At 34.3% G+C, this 16,258-nt stretch overlaps 1 protein-coding gene across 7 annotated transcripts; it reads right to left on the reverse strand.

The window, feature by feature from the left end:
* Positions 1 to 6,759: 6,759 nt before the first annotated feature.
* On the reverse strand, positions 6,760 to 15,825 carry LOC133287019 (kinesin-like protein KIN-7E). 7 transcript variants are annotated; one of them, XM_061484560.1, is made up of 16 exons: positions 15,665 to 15,825; positions 15,225 to 15,387; positions 14,100 to 14,393; positions 13,245 to 13,334; positions 13,058 to 13,158; positions 12,826 to 12,939; positions 12,650 to 12,731; positions 12,506 to 12,573; positions 12,355 to 12,420; positions 12,134 to 12,258; positions 10,804 to 11,140; positions 10,196 to 10,297; positions 9,941 to 10,079; positions 9,188 to 9,828; positions 8,345 to 8,664; positions 6,760 to 7,404 (listed from the first exon to the last, which is right to left on the reverse strand). In XM_061484560.1, exons 3-16 carry the CDS (start codon positions 14,317 to 14,319, stop codon positions 7,086 to 7,088), a joined length of 2,724 nt encoding a protein of 907 aa, XP_061340544.1. In that variant the 5' UTR covers positions 14,320 to 14,393; positions 15,225 to 15,387; positions 15,665 to 15,825; the 3' UTR covers positions 6,760 to 7,085. The 7 variants fall into 7 exon arrangements, with proteins under 7 accessions (XP_061340544.1, XP_061340545.1, XP_061340543.1 ...); XM_061484561.1 differs by lacking the exon at positions 15,225 to 15,387 and having other exon boundaries at positions 14,100 to 14,362; XM_061484559.1 differs by lacking the exon at positions 15,225 to 15,387.
* Positions 15,826 to 16,258: the final 433 nt, after the last annotated feature.

The following is a 16,258-nucleotide window of genomic DNA, read 5'->3' on the forward strand; positions in this document are numbered from 1 at the left end:
TTTTAAGTTGGTTTCTAAAAGCATACAACTTCTTGATCTGATACATTATGACCTTTGTGACTTTAGAAATTATATACTAGAGGTGGTCAGAAGTACTTAATAATATTCACAGACAATTTTTCAAGATATTGTCATGTCTATTTGTTGAAATCGAAAGATGAAATTTTTAAAAGGTTCTAGATTTTTAAGTCATAAAAAAATCAACCCAATTTGGAAATTAAGAGGTTTAGGAGTGATAGAGGAGGAGAGTACACAATGACATGGTTCAAGGAATTTTGCGCTTCGGAGGACATGATACTTGAAACCACTGCTCCTTACTCACCCCAATCAAATGATGTTGCTGAGCGCAAGAATAAGACATTAACTGAAATGTTAAACTCTATGTTACTTACAGTTGGCATGCCTTCCTCCTATTGGGGAGAAGTAGTTCTAACTGTCAATCACATCCTGAACAGGTTACTGCACTCTAAGTTGGCTATGACTCCTTATGAGATATGGCATAAGCGCTCTTGTAGATATGATACTCTTAAGACTTGGGGATGTATTTCTTATGTAAGAATACAAGATCCAAAAAGACCTAAGGTGGGACCTAGAACCATTACTTGTGTATATCTAGAAAGTGCAGAAGACAGTCCTGCAAATAGATTTTTGGATCTATCTACAACTGCGGTGATAGAATCCAGAGATGCATAATTCTTTGAGAATAAGTTTATCAAAGATCATGGCTTGAGTGTTTCTGGATCTACAAATATGATTTTAGAATCTCCTATAGAGTCTGAAGCAAGCCCTTATGACACTTACTCCACACAACTGGCTGTTGAATCAGTTCCAGTTAGAGTATCTACGAGAGAGAGAGAGAGAGAGAGAGAGAGAGAGAGTTCCCAAAGACTTTGGTGAGGACTTTGTCACTTACCATCTAAAGGATGATACATTCTCCTATCAGGAAGCAATGAGATCTAGGGAATCTCTACTGTTGGTAGAAGACATAATGATGAAATGAGCTATCTGCTGCATAGTCAAACTTGACAGCTAGTCAATTTGCCGAAAGGGGCTAAGGCTATAGGTTGTAAGTTGGTAGTGAAGAAGAAACTGAATAGTGATGGATCGATAGTCAGATACAAAGCACATTTAGTAGCTAAAGGCTATAGACAACAAAATGAAGTAGACTATTTTGGTGTCGACTCACCTGTGTGTTATCTATCAACTATAAGAATTCTTCTTACTTTGACATCTATTGAACACTATGTAGTGATCAAATGGATGTAAAGATAACTAGTGGATGACATGTTAATTCTTGGTTTTGATCATTCTGTAGTGAGTGACATGAAAGCTAATTTAGCTAAAGAATTTGACATGAAAGATCTTGGTATTGCAAATACCATTCTTGGTATGAAAGTAAGCTTTGATAGGCAAGTTATCTCCCTTAGCCAGACTCATTATATTGAGCAGCTACTTTCTACCTGGGGATACAGTGAGTGCAAACTGAGTGAGACACCATGTGATTATAATAATAGACTGAGTCCTCATGAAGGGACCAGTGTGGATCAATTAAAGTATTCAAAACTTATTGGTAGTCTCATATATGCTGCAAGTTGCACTAGACCTGACCTAGCCTTTACAGTTGGCATGCTGAGTCATTTCACTAGTAATCCTAGTAAAGAGCATTGGGATGCCCTCGATAGGTTGATGTGATATCTTAAAGGCACTAAAGATTATGCTCTACATTACTCTGGTTATCCTTTAATTGTGGATTAATATTCTGATACATCGTGGTATTCAGAAATCAGAAATAGTAAGTTCACCAGTGGAAATGTATTCACTTTGGGTGGAGCTACTATTGTTTGGAAATCCAAAAGATAGACTTGTATTGCATTGTCGTCTATGGAATCAGAACTTTTTGCTTTAGCCTTAGTTGGCGAAGAGGCAGAGTGGATAAAAAATCTGATTATGGATATTCCTTTGACTCGGCTAAAGATTAATTCTTTAAGCCTATTTTGTGATAATCAAGCAGCTGTCCAAGTTGTTAAAAATGCTCTCTTTAATTCAAAGATAAGACATATAAGATTGAGACATGTGTTGTTGAATTATCTGAGAAAACAAGGAGTTATCACCTTGATCGATGTGAGATCGAATGATAACTTGGCTAATGCTCTCACAAAAGATATGCCTAAAGATCGATTATTCAAAACAGTGGGGGAAATGGGGTTAAAGACTATATAGACAAGTCTTAATTACCATTTACTTACCTTTTAATTGTGTGTTTTGAATTATCGAATCTTTCTTTTGTTGGCCAAAATGATAAGCACTATTTATATGTTTCATCGAAGTTCATCGTTGCTAATTAATTTAAAAAGGGTAAGTTGTCTCATTCCAAACTTGATGAAGATAACTTGAACCTGATTCAAAGGTTCTACCTGGGAAACTTGTGTCATTCCGAACTTGATGATACAATCCAACCTGGTTGGACCATCCTTTTGGTTAAATGATCTCATTCCAAACTTGATGCTAGATTATTTGACTTTGAGGAATCAGTAATTGTGAGATTCCAAATTGAAACATTGAAATAGTTGTTTGCATAATAAGCCTATGGGTCATGTTCTTAATTGAAACTTGACATCACATGACTAGGTTATTGTAAATAACTTGACTATTGGTTCTGTTCATTGAAACTAGACAATAGTTATTCTCTTACAAATAAACTTAAGTTGATGGCTCTTTTCAAAACAAATTGTTTAGGCCTTGTTCATAATTTATGAAACTGGCTTGATGCTTTATGACATTAATATATGTTCTTATTTGCCTGGTGATATGATGTTAAGTCCTTTTAGTAGAACTAGACATCTTTGGTAGATTATTCAACTGATTGAATTCATAATAATATGAAATTCATACTTGATATTCTACAGAGGATGGCAGAGATAGAGGAGAGGTTAATGAGAGGGATCTCGACTAAGATCACCTCCTTGATGAATGAATATATCATTTAGAGTATGTGGGGACTTGACAGTTCACCCGCTATTGCCCATTTTGATGGAGTCCATTTATTTGAGACTTACATTTTGCTATCTTTAATTTATGAACATTGTTGATTGTGAACTGATTTTGAGACTTATTTTGGATGTTGGGATTTGGATGAGTTTAGATTGAATCTAAAACTCTAAATATTTACTTTGGTATGTTGGTCTCAGAACAGATTCATGATGATGATGATTTATTTATTTAGATTGAAAATGACTATTGAGTTTAATGTTTTACAGTTAAAACTCTTTGATTGATCCGAGTTAGTTGTCTTGGACTGGGATATGAATCATTCATATTTATTTGAACATTACATTGATCACTCTATTGGATTGTGCTATATGGTGAACATAGGAGGAGATTGTTGGGTATATTAATAATATAATCCAATAGTATATTCACATATAAGTCCAATAGGTGAAAGCATGGTTATTTGGGTCCGTATGGGCTGGAGCCCAATAGCTTGCATTATATCTAGGGTTTCCTAAGCTAGAGGTAACACTGTTGAGCATTCCAAACTTGATGTCTTTTGGTTTAATACTTCAAGCATCTCTAAACCTTTCTCTCTCAACCTCATAACCTCCAACACCAAATTATAATTAATTATATAATTATGGGAAAAATGTTTATCATTTTAAATGACATGAAGTTATATCATTTTAAGAGAGAGATAAACACAAAAAAATATTTTTTATTCAAAATTTAAATTAAAAAAAACCACTCACTTTCTCTCCCATAATTTTCATTCTTTGTATCTATCTCTCATTTAAAATGACATAACTTAATTATGTCATTTAAAATGACAAACACCAAATCCTATAATTATATATAATAAGTATAATTTGTTAAACTTTATTCCTATATAAAATAAATATAATTTTTAAAATTTATTCCGGACCAAAACTATACCCAAGTTATATGTGATTCCGCCACTGCATGTATGATGATGAACGGGCTCTTGCAGTGAATAACATGAATACAAAAAGGCTTGGATTCTCTAGTGAGTAATTATTGCAGTTATGGTGACGTAGATGCTACGAAAAATATTGACGGTTCACTCAAGTGTCAATAATATAAACCCAACAATACACAAGAACTGCCAAAAGAGCGAGTACGGTTTTGAAGAGTATTACAATCTAAATGTGAAAAAGATTCATTAATTCTTTCATTAGTCAGTGTACAATATGGCATCTTATATACAAAGAGAAAGGCAAAACAGAATACAGTTATAACAAACCAAATGGCCTGGCACTAGAAACTAATATATACAAAAAAATAAAATGAAATATAGTATGTATATTTTAACAAGAGGACTTTGGGTCTGGATAATTGTCAATAACTTTACTCGGGACTAATCTCGTACTTCACTATCTAGATTGTAGGGATACTGATAGATTTAATTTGTCCGGATGGATAATTAGGGTTATGGAATAAAAAAGAAAAGAAGATGAAATAAAATCTAAATCAAACTAACGAGATATAGGCAACAAAAACGTTTTCTTGGATTTTTTCCTTAGGACAATTAAATGCATGGATAAGTTCTCCAAAACGCAACCATCTCCACTTTTTTTCATTTTAATTTTTTAATATCTTTTTATTGTTGCTGTAAGTGGGAAAATAAATAGAGAGGTACGTCCCGTGTTGTTTGTTATCGTAATTGTCATGCATAACAAATCTATATATAAAACCAGATTTCTCTTTCATGTATAGCGCCTGTCACTCCAAAATTCATTTTAAATTCATCTTGAAACGTCAATAAATTTTTATCTTTATCATCTAACATTTTTTTTATGTGAAACACTGTATTTTTCAAAAAATATTTGATAGGATTAATGTTTCCCCAATACAATGTGGCGAAGACACATTGTACATTGGGCCCCAGTTTATTTTTGACAATTAGCCAGAGCCAGCAACGTATTTTAGCTAGTGTCAAAAATTTTAGTTGGTGCCAAAATAACTACGATAATATACGTAAAATGTGGCTAATTTTCAAAAAAATTGAAACATGATTTACTATGTTTATTTAGCTACACTTGAAATGTGGATAAATTAGTCAGTGCCAAAGTATCTGTTGGTGCCAACGTGGCTTCGCCACTGCAATTAGCCACGTTTTTAACGTGGCTAACCAACCGTAAATAAATTTCTGAATAAAATTTAGTATTAAACCCCACCTAAATTTTTGTTGGCTCTAGTTCAATGAATGAGCTGGCTCCATCACTGCTCACATAAGAATGGATAAACTCTACGAGAAGAGGAAAGAGAAAGAGAACAAATTAATCTCATTCATTCTTATTTGAGTGCACAAGATAAAGTTATCTAAAAACATGAAAACGATAAGGTAAATTAGTCTCACCAACATTCAACTTGGAAAACCAATCTGAAAAATCCCTCCAACAGCTAATTAAGGGGATGTTTGCCAACTTTCAAAACCGGTTAAAATTATAAAACATAAAATGAGTTATATAACACATAAAAATAAAAATGTTCAAACATTGGTACGAAACTTGTTAAAGTGTTTTAGAAAGTGAAGTATTAAATTAGGTTTTTTTTTAATAATTAAATTATTTTTTAAAAACATGCCTTCATAAGTTTATGTTAGTTTTTTATAACAAAAAAAAAAAACTATGAATTTGTGCCTAAATTCTATTTAGGTAAGAACATGTTTTCTAAATTTTAGCTATTTACCGAACATCTTATATTTAAAAACCACCCTCATAGCCTATTTACCGAACATCTTAACGTCGTATAGCTCGACTCATAAAACATTGGCTCTGGGCCATACTGGACTTCTATCTGGGCTTGGAACCAATCCCGGGTCTCATTTTTGATTCGCTACTTGTATTGATATCAATACTTATGCACCTTTGGTTTTAACAATCTAAATAACTTGCGGGATGTTGAGTTCGCATATTGTTTTTCAATCCTAAGGATATTAATATTAGATATCAAATGTCAAAAAAATCAACTAAAGAAATAAGATACGAGATGTCAAATAACATTTCCATACGTTAGTCATTTTCACCAATGATTTATATAACACACTTTCATGCTCACGGGGAAAAAATAATTTTGATTAAATCGCTTGATTGTGACTTATAATCATTAGATAAACAAGCTGCTAAACCCACAGAATTAGTCTAGTAATAATGAATTTGAATAATATACATGTGATTATCTAGTAGTGAGAAATTTGAATAATCTGCATGAAATTATAGGTTCAAACATTAATTACATTATTATATATAAGTTACACTATCAATCTTTTCGTTTTTCAACTGCAACTTAAGTATTTTAACTGAACTAGTTAGAAGAACTGCTTTATTCTGTGAAGCAATTATTAGCTTAATGTGTCAGAAATTAGGTTATTTGCCTCGGCCTAGGTCCAGAAAAGGATAGAAATATAATCAAAATAGTTAAACAGTTTTTAGTTTTCACAACAAAAAAACAAAAAAACTCGTTTGGTAAGCCTGTTTTGTGAAAAAAAGTTTTAAAAACTGTAACTGTTTTTTTTGTTTTTAGAATCAAATTTAGAGAACATGTCTGAGTTATTTTTGTTTTCTGTTTTGGTTTTTAACTTTCAAAATAAAAAAAAACACGAAAAACAACTGTTTCCATAATTATTCTACAAAACAGTTTTAAGAACTAAAAAACCAAAACACAATCAAACAGGCCCTAAAACTCGCATCCATTACAACTAATTTAAAATAATCTATACTGATCTACTCAGCTACATGACACAATTTACTTGTCTGTGTAATATACAAAGATTACATAAGAATTTGTCCAGAGCGAGGGATAATGATTAAAAGAGTCCAGAATGAAACCAAGCAACACAACAAACTCTTGTCCCGAAAAAGAAAAGAACAAAAAAACTCAAATCGTTAAGTGGTACACCAAAACAATAAAAAGACAAGACAATCGCCCAAAATTAGCTTAATAAGGAAGGAACTCATCCATGTCTATTTCCATCGAAGAAAGAATGCTAAACAAGTGAACGGTGATCAATCAGAAACTCTACGTGATAAAATTTCTCTAACTCTGTACACGTGTGGGTCACAAAAAAAGGCCTACAAGAGAGATGCTCTGCTATTTTTCCATGAATAAGATCTTCGCCTTGTGTGTTGGGGTGTGAAGCTAAGCCCAAACATCTCCTTGAGGGCCTTACCCTGCTCCGAAAACCTGACTAACTTTGCAACTATAGCAGCACTCTGCATTATATGGTTCATATCAGTGTTGATCCATAAACGGTTCGCTAGCTGCATCCTCCTGCGCTTTGAATTCAATACAATGCCCCACTCCTTGAAGAGCCTTTTCCTCTCTTCCTCAGAAAGCCTCATCTGCATAAGCTTGACAAGCATTTCTCTCTCTCGGCGAAGAGCTTTCACACTGTGTCCTCAAACAAACATATGTCAACATGAAATACATGATTATATAAGAAAATCTTCATAGCGCAAATAGTAGATAGATGTACAAATCAAGATAAAGCTAAGTGAATCAAATCAATAAAACTCAAGGGGACGGACCTTCATTTGTAAATACTAAACCAAACCTCCCACCCTCAAAGGAGCATATTGTTGGTACTAATGAATGGATACTCCTTTAGTAAAAATAGGAAAAATTGGGACTCGGATGTCATTGACCATAAAAGGGTGGGTAGAATAGGTAAAGTTAGTTGTATTATATATTTATTTTTTCAATTTTAATAAATAGTGTATTGAGTCTTTAGTATTATGGGAATACTGTAGATATTTTCCACCTTGAAGACCACACACCACACGTCGTATGTGTCAATGTCTCCATATAATTTTTTTTAAATTCTGCATCACAAGGTTTCCTATTACAAAATAACCACTCGACTTTAATTAAATCCCGACTAGCAAAGATGGGATGAGGGCAACCCTTATACCTAGTTTTATCTATACATATTTACAAAGAAATTATTTTCAAAATTTGAACTCCTGACCTTTCAGTTACAAAAGAATAATTTTATGGTTGCTCTAGCCTCACCCTCTTTAAGGTTCCTCATTACAAAGAAAGAATTTTTTTTTTGATTGGCCATATTGGTAAAGAGTGAGGATATTCTAACTACCAAAAATTTTCACTGCTAACTTACTACCCATCACATCACCATTGGATCAAAGAGAGAGAATGTTAAAAAGTTTTTGAAGAGAAAAAAAATGTTAATCTAATGGTGTGATTAAATAGGTAGTAAGTTGGTAGTGGAAAATTTTGGTAGTTAGAATATCCCTCCTCATTGGTAAATGCCCACTTGGATTCCAAATAAGATCATATAATCAAATAAATGCAGCAATGAGAGAGAGAGAACCTTGAAGCTAGTGTGATTGTCTGACTATCTTTCACAGACTGGTTTCCATGAGAAAATGTTTCTTTGAGGAAAGACAGTCTTCTAAGCTCTACCTCCATGTAAATGGAGTCTGTTGGATCACCCCTGAACAAAAGAAAGAAGTAGGTCCTGTGGGTCAATGGTACACAGCAAGATTGCCACAGTTCTATTATCTCTTTTTGCTGCCTCTTGAATTGCAGGGACCAATCTAAAGGAGTTCCAGGTGCCTCCAACATTGGTTCCACACCAACATTTTTCACATTCTTCTCAAACTTAAATGGTTTTCCTTCTGTCTCCTGATCCTACAATTCAGAAAAACGAATTCAGTCAAAAGCATCACCAAGATTAAACAATGACCCTCCATATACAGTTTTTAATCATCAAATGGAACATTGTATGAAAGTATGGATAGCAGTATATACAAGTTACGGCATATAGAAATAATATGTCAACTCTTACATGTCCACTATAAGTATCAAAATACAAGTCTTGACTTCAGAAGTTTGAGTTTCTCCCACTATTTGCTAGGTGAGACAAGGAAGAAAATTTGTGCAGTAAATGCTGGATAAGAATATACAACAGAATGGCCATAGTAAAAAACTTCACCTACGTAGTAACACAATCACATTTACATAGATAACTAATCAATGATTAACTATCTGTATAGATGCGATTAGTAATCAAGGTTGCATAACTAGTATGCCAAAATACAAGGAAATAACATATGAACCATTTCAATTACTTAGGAAAGAAATTGAAAAAGACTATTAATTCTTTACTTGAACTTTAACAATCAAGAAGGAAACTGAAATGATTTATTCTCACCTGACCATCAACAAGCTGCTCCTCATATTCAAGTTTAACCATTTCTTTCATCCCAGCAACAAAAGTCTGGATGCTAGTAATATCCTCAGCAGCAGATGTTCTCATGCTGTTGTCTCTAAACTCATCCACAGAAGGACTTCCAATAGAAGACTGAGAACCATTCCTTGAGGAATCATCAAAATTTAATGGAGGGAACTTTCTGCGCAAACTATGTGGCCTTCCAGGGAATCCTTTTTCAAACTCATTGACTGGAGTTCTCAGTATTTCTCCTCCTGTCTCAGGAGAACCAGACATGTGATATTCCGTACAACTCCAGCTCCTAGTTAATTTCGGATCCCTAAAATTTGACATATTTTCTGACATGGCCTGTGGAGATTGTACAAGAGAATCAATGGTCGATTGTACATCATGCAATCTCTGCTCCAGCACACCATATGTTGAGTTTCCTTGGATCTGACCCTCTTCCCTATCATAATTCAAATGTGTAGATATTTCCTGGCTTGTTCCATTTTCCTCCCCAGATATTGGTAAAGCCATCTCCCCATTGTCACTTAGCGATGGATCAAGATATTCTAAGTTGTCTCTACTTGACTCCTCCATCTCAACACATCGAACTTCTTTGCAGTATTCATCAGGGTCTTCTGTACAAGGAAAAATAACAAGTGTATAATGACCGGATCTGCTGCTGTTATACTCTAGAATACCCTTTTTTATCAAACTATTTACTACAGGCAGAGAGATCAAACGGCTTACCATCAGGATTACTTCCACTGTCTCCATCAATATAGTGAGGATTCTTGAACTCTCTAATGCGCATATCAGGATGATGAGGACCATAAATGCTTGATGACTCTGATGCTGAATAGTCATCCTCCCAGATATCCTCCCCCTCCTTCAAATTAAGATGATTATTAACGCCAGCCAGAACAAAAACAAGAGAAAATCCAAATCTAGAGGCATAACTGCCACTATGTAATAGAATTTTCAGCATTAGGAAATAGAGATTACTTTTCTAGATATCTGCTCCTTTCCGACCATGAGCAGCAAATCCTCAACCCTTGATTGAGCAAGATCTCGTTGCTTAGTTAGCTCCATAATCTCCTTCTCCATCTGAATAATCGAAAACCGTGTTATCAACATTTAAAAAGTAAGGAAAATGTAACTTGCACGAGCCTGAAAATTATATCATTAAGCACCAAAACAACCATATCTCAGATATCTAATTTAAAAATAAGGTTATTAAGCTATATAAAATGGCTACACACAAGTATTTCCAAGGAAAATATAACATACATGTTGAAGAGTGTATCTCTAATCAACAACAAATCTTAAGTAACAATAAGATATATTGAAGAATATCCTGCTTCCCCCAAAAATAGAGAAAAGACAGAGGCAGACAGGCAATCCATTAGGGATCAACTTAAAACATGTTGCTACCCTTCTTAGCCATTATGATACATAAATTTACAAGGGAAAAAGTATTGTTCACTAACACAAGTACCAAGAAAATAAAAGTTACTACAATTCTAAATCAATATCCTTAAAGTTCCAAATCCAGACATGTCCACAATCAATACAAACATAATGGCATGTGAATTCAAACAGCGAATTATGACCTTTTCTATCTGGAGATCTTTCTTTCTCAACAATGCTGGATAATCACAATTGGAGGTAGCAGGACCAGGAGTTCTCAATTCACTCTCCAATCTGGCTACCTCTTTTTGCAATTGCTTGACCAAGGCCTTATCAGACATCACTACATTAACTTGTGCTTTAGTTGTCACTTCTTTAGCACAACAAGCAAAAAGAAGTGTGTTTCTAGTTTGCTCAACATGGTTTCGTGCAGGGCTCAAAGTGCAGATGATAGCTGTTCTAGCATTGCCACCTAAGCAAGGCTGCAGTAAGCGAGTCAGCTTAGAATCTCTGTAATTGATGTGTCCATGTCTTCCCTTGCTGCATTTAATCACATTATGTCAATAAAACTTCAAACTTTTTTTCATTTGGTGTATAAGAAAAAATCCACAGAAACTAGATATGTTGAAAGGGAGTTTCAAGAGCACCACCTAAAGTTTTTCAAAGGCAACGCAGGGGAACTTCCATGTTTTACTTATGAACAGTTATATGAAAAAGTTGCTCCTGCATTTAAGTTTTGAACATGCAGATAAAGGTTCCTAATGTACAGATATCTCCAATTAGCCACGAGGGACATAATAATCTGTCTTCCTTTCTCTCACAATTTCTCAACTATGGATGAAATTAACATCACATTAACTAGATTTCAGCTCTCTAAGGGGAACTCAGTTGCTTATAAATTAACAAAGTGGATACCTAATCTTTTCTTTTTTATGGAAAGGATATCCTACTGACACGTGCTTATGAAATTATAATAGTTGTTAGACAATAATATAAACCATTAAAAAGGCCCTCACCCAATACCTTAAGGTTTCTGGTTGAAGTGGTTCTTTACATGGTATCAGAGCTTCAGTGACCACAAGGTCACGAGTTCGATCCTCATCTCCCCCCACTTTCTAGTGGAATTAAATAAGCAAAAGGTAAAAAAAAATTTGGGTCTATGCAATATCCACGCTTCAAGCTCAAAGGGCTCTTGCGTGAGGGGGTGTGTTAGAAAATAATATAAACCATTAAAAAGGCCTTCACCCAACACCTTAAGGTTTTGGGTTGAAGTGGTTCTTTACAATGGTCTCAGTCCTATAGTGCGAAAAGAAAAACCATTGCCCTAATCAATTTCATGCATACAGAATAAATACCAAGCAAACTTATAGCCAGCAAGGTCATAAAGAAAAACTAGACAATATGGTTAAGCAATAATAAAATTAATAGACATCTGAATCACTGAAATTAAATAACTTGGATGTAGATTTCCTAACTACAACAGAAACTAAGAAAACAGGGCAGACTTCAAAAGCTAAGGAATAAGTAGACAACCTAAGCTTACGAATGACCGTTCCAAGTGTAAGTAAACTCCGGTTTATATGACAACCTTCTTTCAATCTCACCCCAGCTGATGATGCCTGAGATGCACGCTCACTCCCTGCCAAATCAACAAAGTTCTGCAGAGAAACAAAACAAATTGAATAATTATGAAATCTTTGATGAACATTTTATGACCTGCACAAGAGGGGGGAATTTAATAAATGTAAACATACCACACTAGCTGCTAAGGTGGTTGAGTTGCCTTTGCCGAGGAATTCCCTGGCTGAACTTTCCATTGTCTGAAAGATCACAACTCCATTAATAGAAGTCTATGCAGTAAATATACAGCACAGTATTTTAAGAAGACAAAGGTAAGGCACATACCAGTCTGATAATTTGGTGAGATCTAGAACTCTTTTCATTCAGGTATGTCCCTCCTACCTGTCTCTGAGCTGCAAGAATAAAGTCGGCAATGTAATGGTACTGACTGCTGACTACCATATAACAAGAATATGCAAATTCATTTACCTTCACAGAAAGATAGGAGCTCTTTCAAATGCCCCCAGTCCCGTAGAGTCTCCTCTGTGAGTTTTTCTAAAACGGGTCCTCTCTGATGAAAAAAAATAAGAATCATGAAACAAACTGTTAATCATACAATCTTGTTTATTAAAACTTCTATCCACTATATAGTAAAAGGCATTCACCTCAGGATCATCACGCAGCCTAAGTGGAGTACTGTCTGTGCTAAGAAGGTCTCTAACAATTTCATTGTAAATTTCGATTGCTGAAAACTTCAATACAAATGCTCTTTCTTCATGCTAAAAAAGTCACAGCAACCTTGTGTTAATAGCACTTAGTAATATTAAAAATGAGTTATGGTGAAAAATGATACTGAAGAGTTGAACAGGCATTTCAATATAATAGTAGTCTATTTACCCTCTTTATATAGTCAAAAATATCTGCTACAGCATATTCGGTTATTCCAATCATCGTGTATGTCTTTCCACTACTTGTTTGCCCGTAAGCAAAAATACTTGCTGAAAGAATATATAAACAAAACCTATATTAATCAAAGTGGAAAATGGGTCATAAGAAATTAGCCGGCATAACAATATATACTCACAGTTAATTCCACCAACAACTGAAAGAGCAATTTCTCTGGCTCCTTCCTCATAAACCTGCCTTGTGGCACAGTCACCCTGAAATACTCTGTCTACCACCAATCATAACTAAATTCAGAAACATTCTGTCCATAAATGGACCACCAATGCAATATGTCTTAATAAAAAATCATTTAACAAAACTATACACAGTGCATTTTGAAGTATAATAAAGTAAGGTCAATTTAAAAATTAAAGTTGAAAAAAAAAAAAACATACAGGGATTGACAGCTTAGCAAATTATGTCAATTGATTCAACCAAAAAAAAAAAAAAATCACTTTCCTTTAAACTCAACTAGTAAGTTTGAGGTGGAGATAATTATAAAGAACCATTTCAACCCAAAACCTTAAGGTGTTGGGTGAGGGCCTTTTTAATGATTTATATTATTCTCTAACAATAATCCCTGTATGATTTATATCGCAGTCTTATCTTTACACAATTACAAAGAGACTGTTTCCTATATTCGAACTCATGACCTTTCAGTCATGAAATAAAGGCTTTACCACGGCTTTGGTTCGCACCCTTTGATTCAACCAAACAGGCAAAGAAAAATTCACCAAATGTTGTATATAAATATTTTCGCAAGTTAGACCAGGTGAATTAGGAAAAGAGTGCATCTCCGCCATAGCGAGTTAAAGCAATAGAATCTGAGACTATTTAAAATATAAAAGTAACTAAACATTGTTCTCCACGTTCTGAGCCCCCAATAAATTGTTAATATTAGGTAAATGTGAAATTGTAAAGTTCAGTTTCAATGGCAATACAAATTTCCAAATAATAAAGCAACATTAAGATAAAAGAACAGACATATGCTTACCAAATGTGTAGGCGCTTGGAAATGTGGAACCCTCACGCAGTGTGTTCCGGTACAAGATGGTAGTATCATTAATGCATTCCCAATCTGCTGATTCATTAGCAGCAATTTCCTTCTCACTCAAAGGCCTCAACCTTACTAACACGAGGATCTTCTCTTCACGACCACTCACCCCTTGTGTCTTCTCCAATTTCAACAGCTCTTCTCCAGCCATAGCCCCCATTGTTCACTTTTAACTCAATATTCTTTCCAACCCAATTAACAAGCTAATCAGAAATCAGAACAAGCCCATGAATCCTAAAAGAGGATAAGTTGTGTGGCTAATTATTAATGTTATTCTTCATTTCCTAAAATGTAAGACATTTAAAAGAAAACAACTGGAAGTTAAGAAAAAAATAATAAGCCCTTAACTATATGGCAACAAGATAATCATAATCATGACTGAACAAACTCAGAAAGTAACAACCCATTAGTTCCGGTAGATAAATAAATAGGCAATAACAGCAACAACGAGCTAACTTTAGATTATATCCAACCAACAGAAAGAAAGACCAAGACAAAAACAGAATGCTAACTAGTTACGTTATTATCATTAACAATTAGCAGTGGTTGGCAATATATCACGCCCAAAAAGACTTTTCTTTCAAGAGAGAGAGAGAGATGATTAATCATGACTTTAGTGCGATTAAAGGACATGCTGGTCTTTTGCTTATTATTTGGTACCAAGCTTCATCTAGATAGAAGAATAAAGAAGGACGAGAGGAGGGGGATTTTTTTTATTTCCAAAAAAAAGAAAGGCTGAACATATAAAGCGAGGTTCTCATTTTTAATCCTTCCTTCAACAATGACCAATTGTAATGTAAGAATAGAAAACTTTCCATTGCAGCGACCCCACAAGAACGCTTGAGAACGAAGTAAGTAACAAAGTTTCACATAAATATTAAATTGATCGTGACATGGTAGTTATGCAAAGCACTGGTCCCCAACACACAGAGGAACATCCTTTTCAGTTTTCACCCTCCTTCTCTTTAATTTTCCTTCTGGCCAATAAACAAAAGCAACACAGACACTCACACATTCTCGTAGATATCAGTTTTTGACAAGGAGGAGAAACCAAGGAATTTTTACCTTCGAAACTACCGTCCTTTTCACGTAACAACAATAACACAATTCACATAACAAAGTAGTTTACGAATCTGCACCCTCCGCTAAGATTTTCGCTCTATTCTGGAACTCCTCATTCCGTGATCATAAATCAGGTATGGGATACGAACGTATTCTCCTGTGAAAACTATTGTGATGATCATAATTAGAAATGATTTATCATCTCTTCTTTTGAAAATTCAGAACACTGGTTGATACACAACTAAGTGCTCCAAATCAAAGTTCAAACTTGACTGGATCTTTTGGAACTCAGTAAGTATAATCTAATCTTCTCCAGAAGTCCGCACGAACTACAACGTAGCTTTGAACTTCGGATTTTTTTAAAAGAAAAAAAAAAGATAGTGACCAACCAACAAATCGAGAAAAGAAAGAAGAAAAGAGAAGTAGTCAAATAGAGAAAGTACTTGGTTAAGGAATAGAACAGTGAACATCGGAAACAACTTCACTTCACGACCCACCACGATCTGAAACAGAAGAAAACTACCAAAGTGAGTGAGTGTGAGAGAGAGTCGTCGGTTGCTTCCTCTCTCTCTCTCTCTCTCTCTCTCTGAAGCTCACACGCACAGTTGAGAATGGACCAACAGGCACGTAATATTATGATAGGATGTCAATTTCTTCGAAAATGGTTACGTTTTTTCCGTTGTATTTTTGAGAAAAATATCTATCTTTTAAAATAATATAACCTTATATCATTTTACATCGTAATCGTTGATTTTTGTCCATTAACGGTTATAATTTATTGGATCAAACTTAATGGGCCAAATTTGTTATTAATTAATTAATAATTTTGATCCAATAAATTATAACCGTTGATGGACAGAAATCAACGATTACGATGTAAAATGATATAAGATTATATTATTTCAAAAGATAGATATTTTTCTCAAAAAAAGGATAGATATTTTAAAGGATAGATTTATTTTTTTAATAAATCTTCACGAATTTTTATACAACTTCGTAAACATTATATTTTGTCTCTCTCTCTCTCCTTCCATGTC

The sequence above is a fragment of the Gastrolobium bilobum genome, unplaced genomic scaffold (assembly GCF_033153095.1).
Source record: "Gastrolobium bilobum isolate Gb01-03AN ecotype WA unplaced genomic scaffold, APGP_CSIRO_Gbil_v1 utg1487, whole genome shotgun sequence".
Taxonomy (NCBI): domain Eukaryota; kingdom Viridiplantae; phylum Streptophyta; class Magnoliopsida; order Fabales; family Fabaceae; genus Gastrolobium; species Gastrolobium bilobum.

Coding starts and splice junctions, on each gene's coding strand:
- LOC133287019 (XM_061484561.1), bottom strand. CDS start 14,319: ATGGGGGCTATGGCTGGAGAAGAGCTGTTGAAATTGGAGAAGACACAA. Junction 12,732..12,825: donor GGCTGCGTGATGATCCTGAG/GTGAATGCCTTT, acceptor TTTTTTCATCAG/AGAGGACCCGTTTTAGAAAA. Junction 11,141..12,133: donor ACGGTCATTCGTAAGCTTAG/GTTGTCTACTTA, acceptor GATTAAATGCAG/CAAGGGAAGACATGGACACA.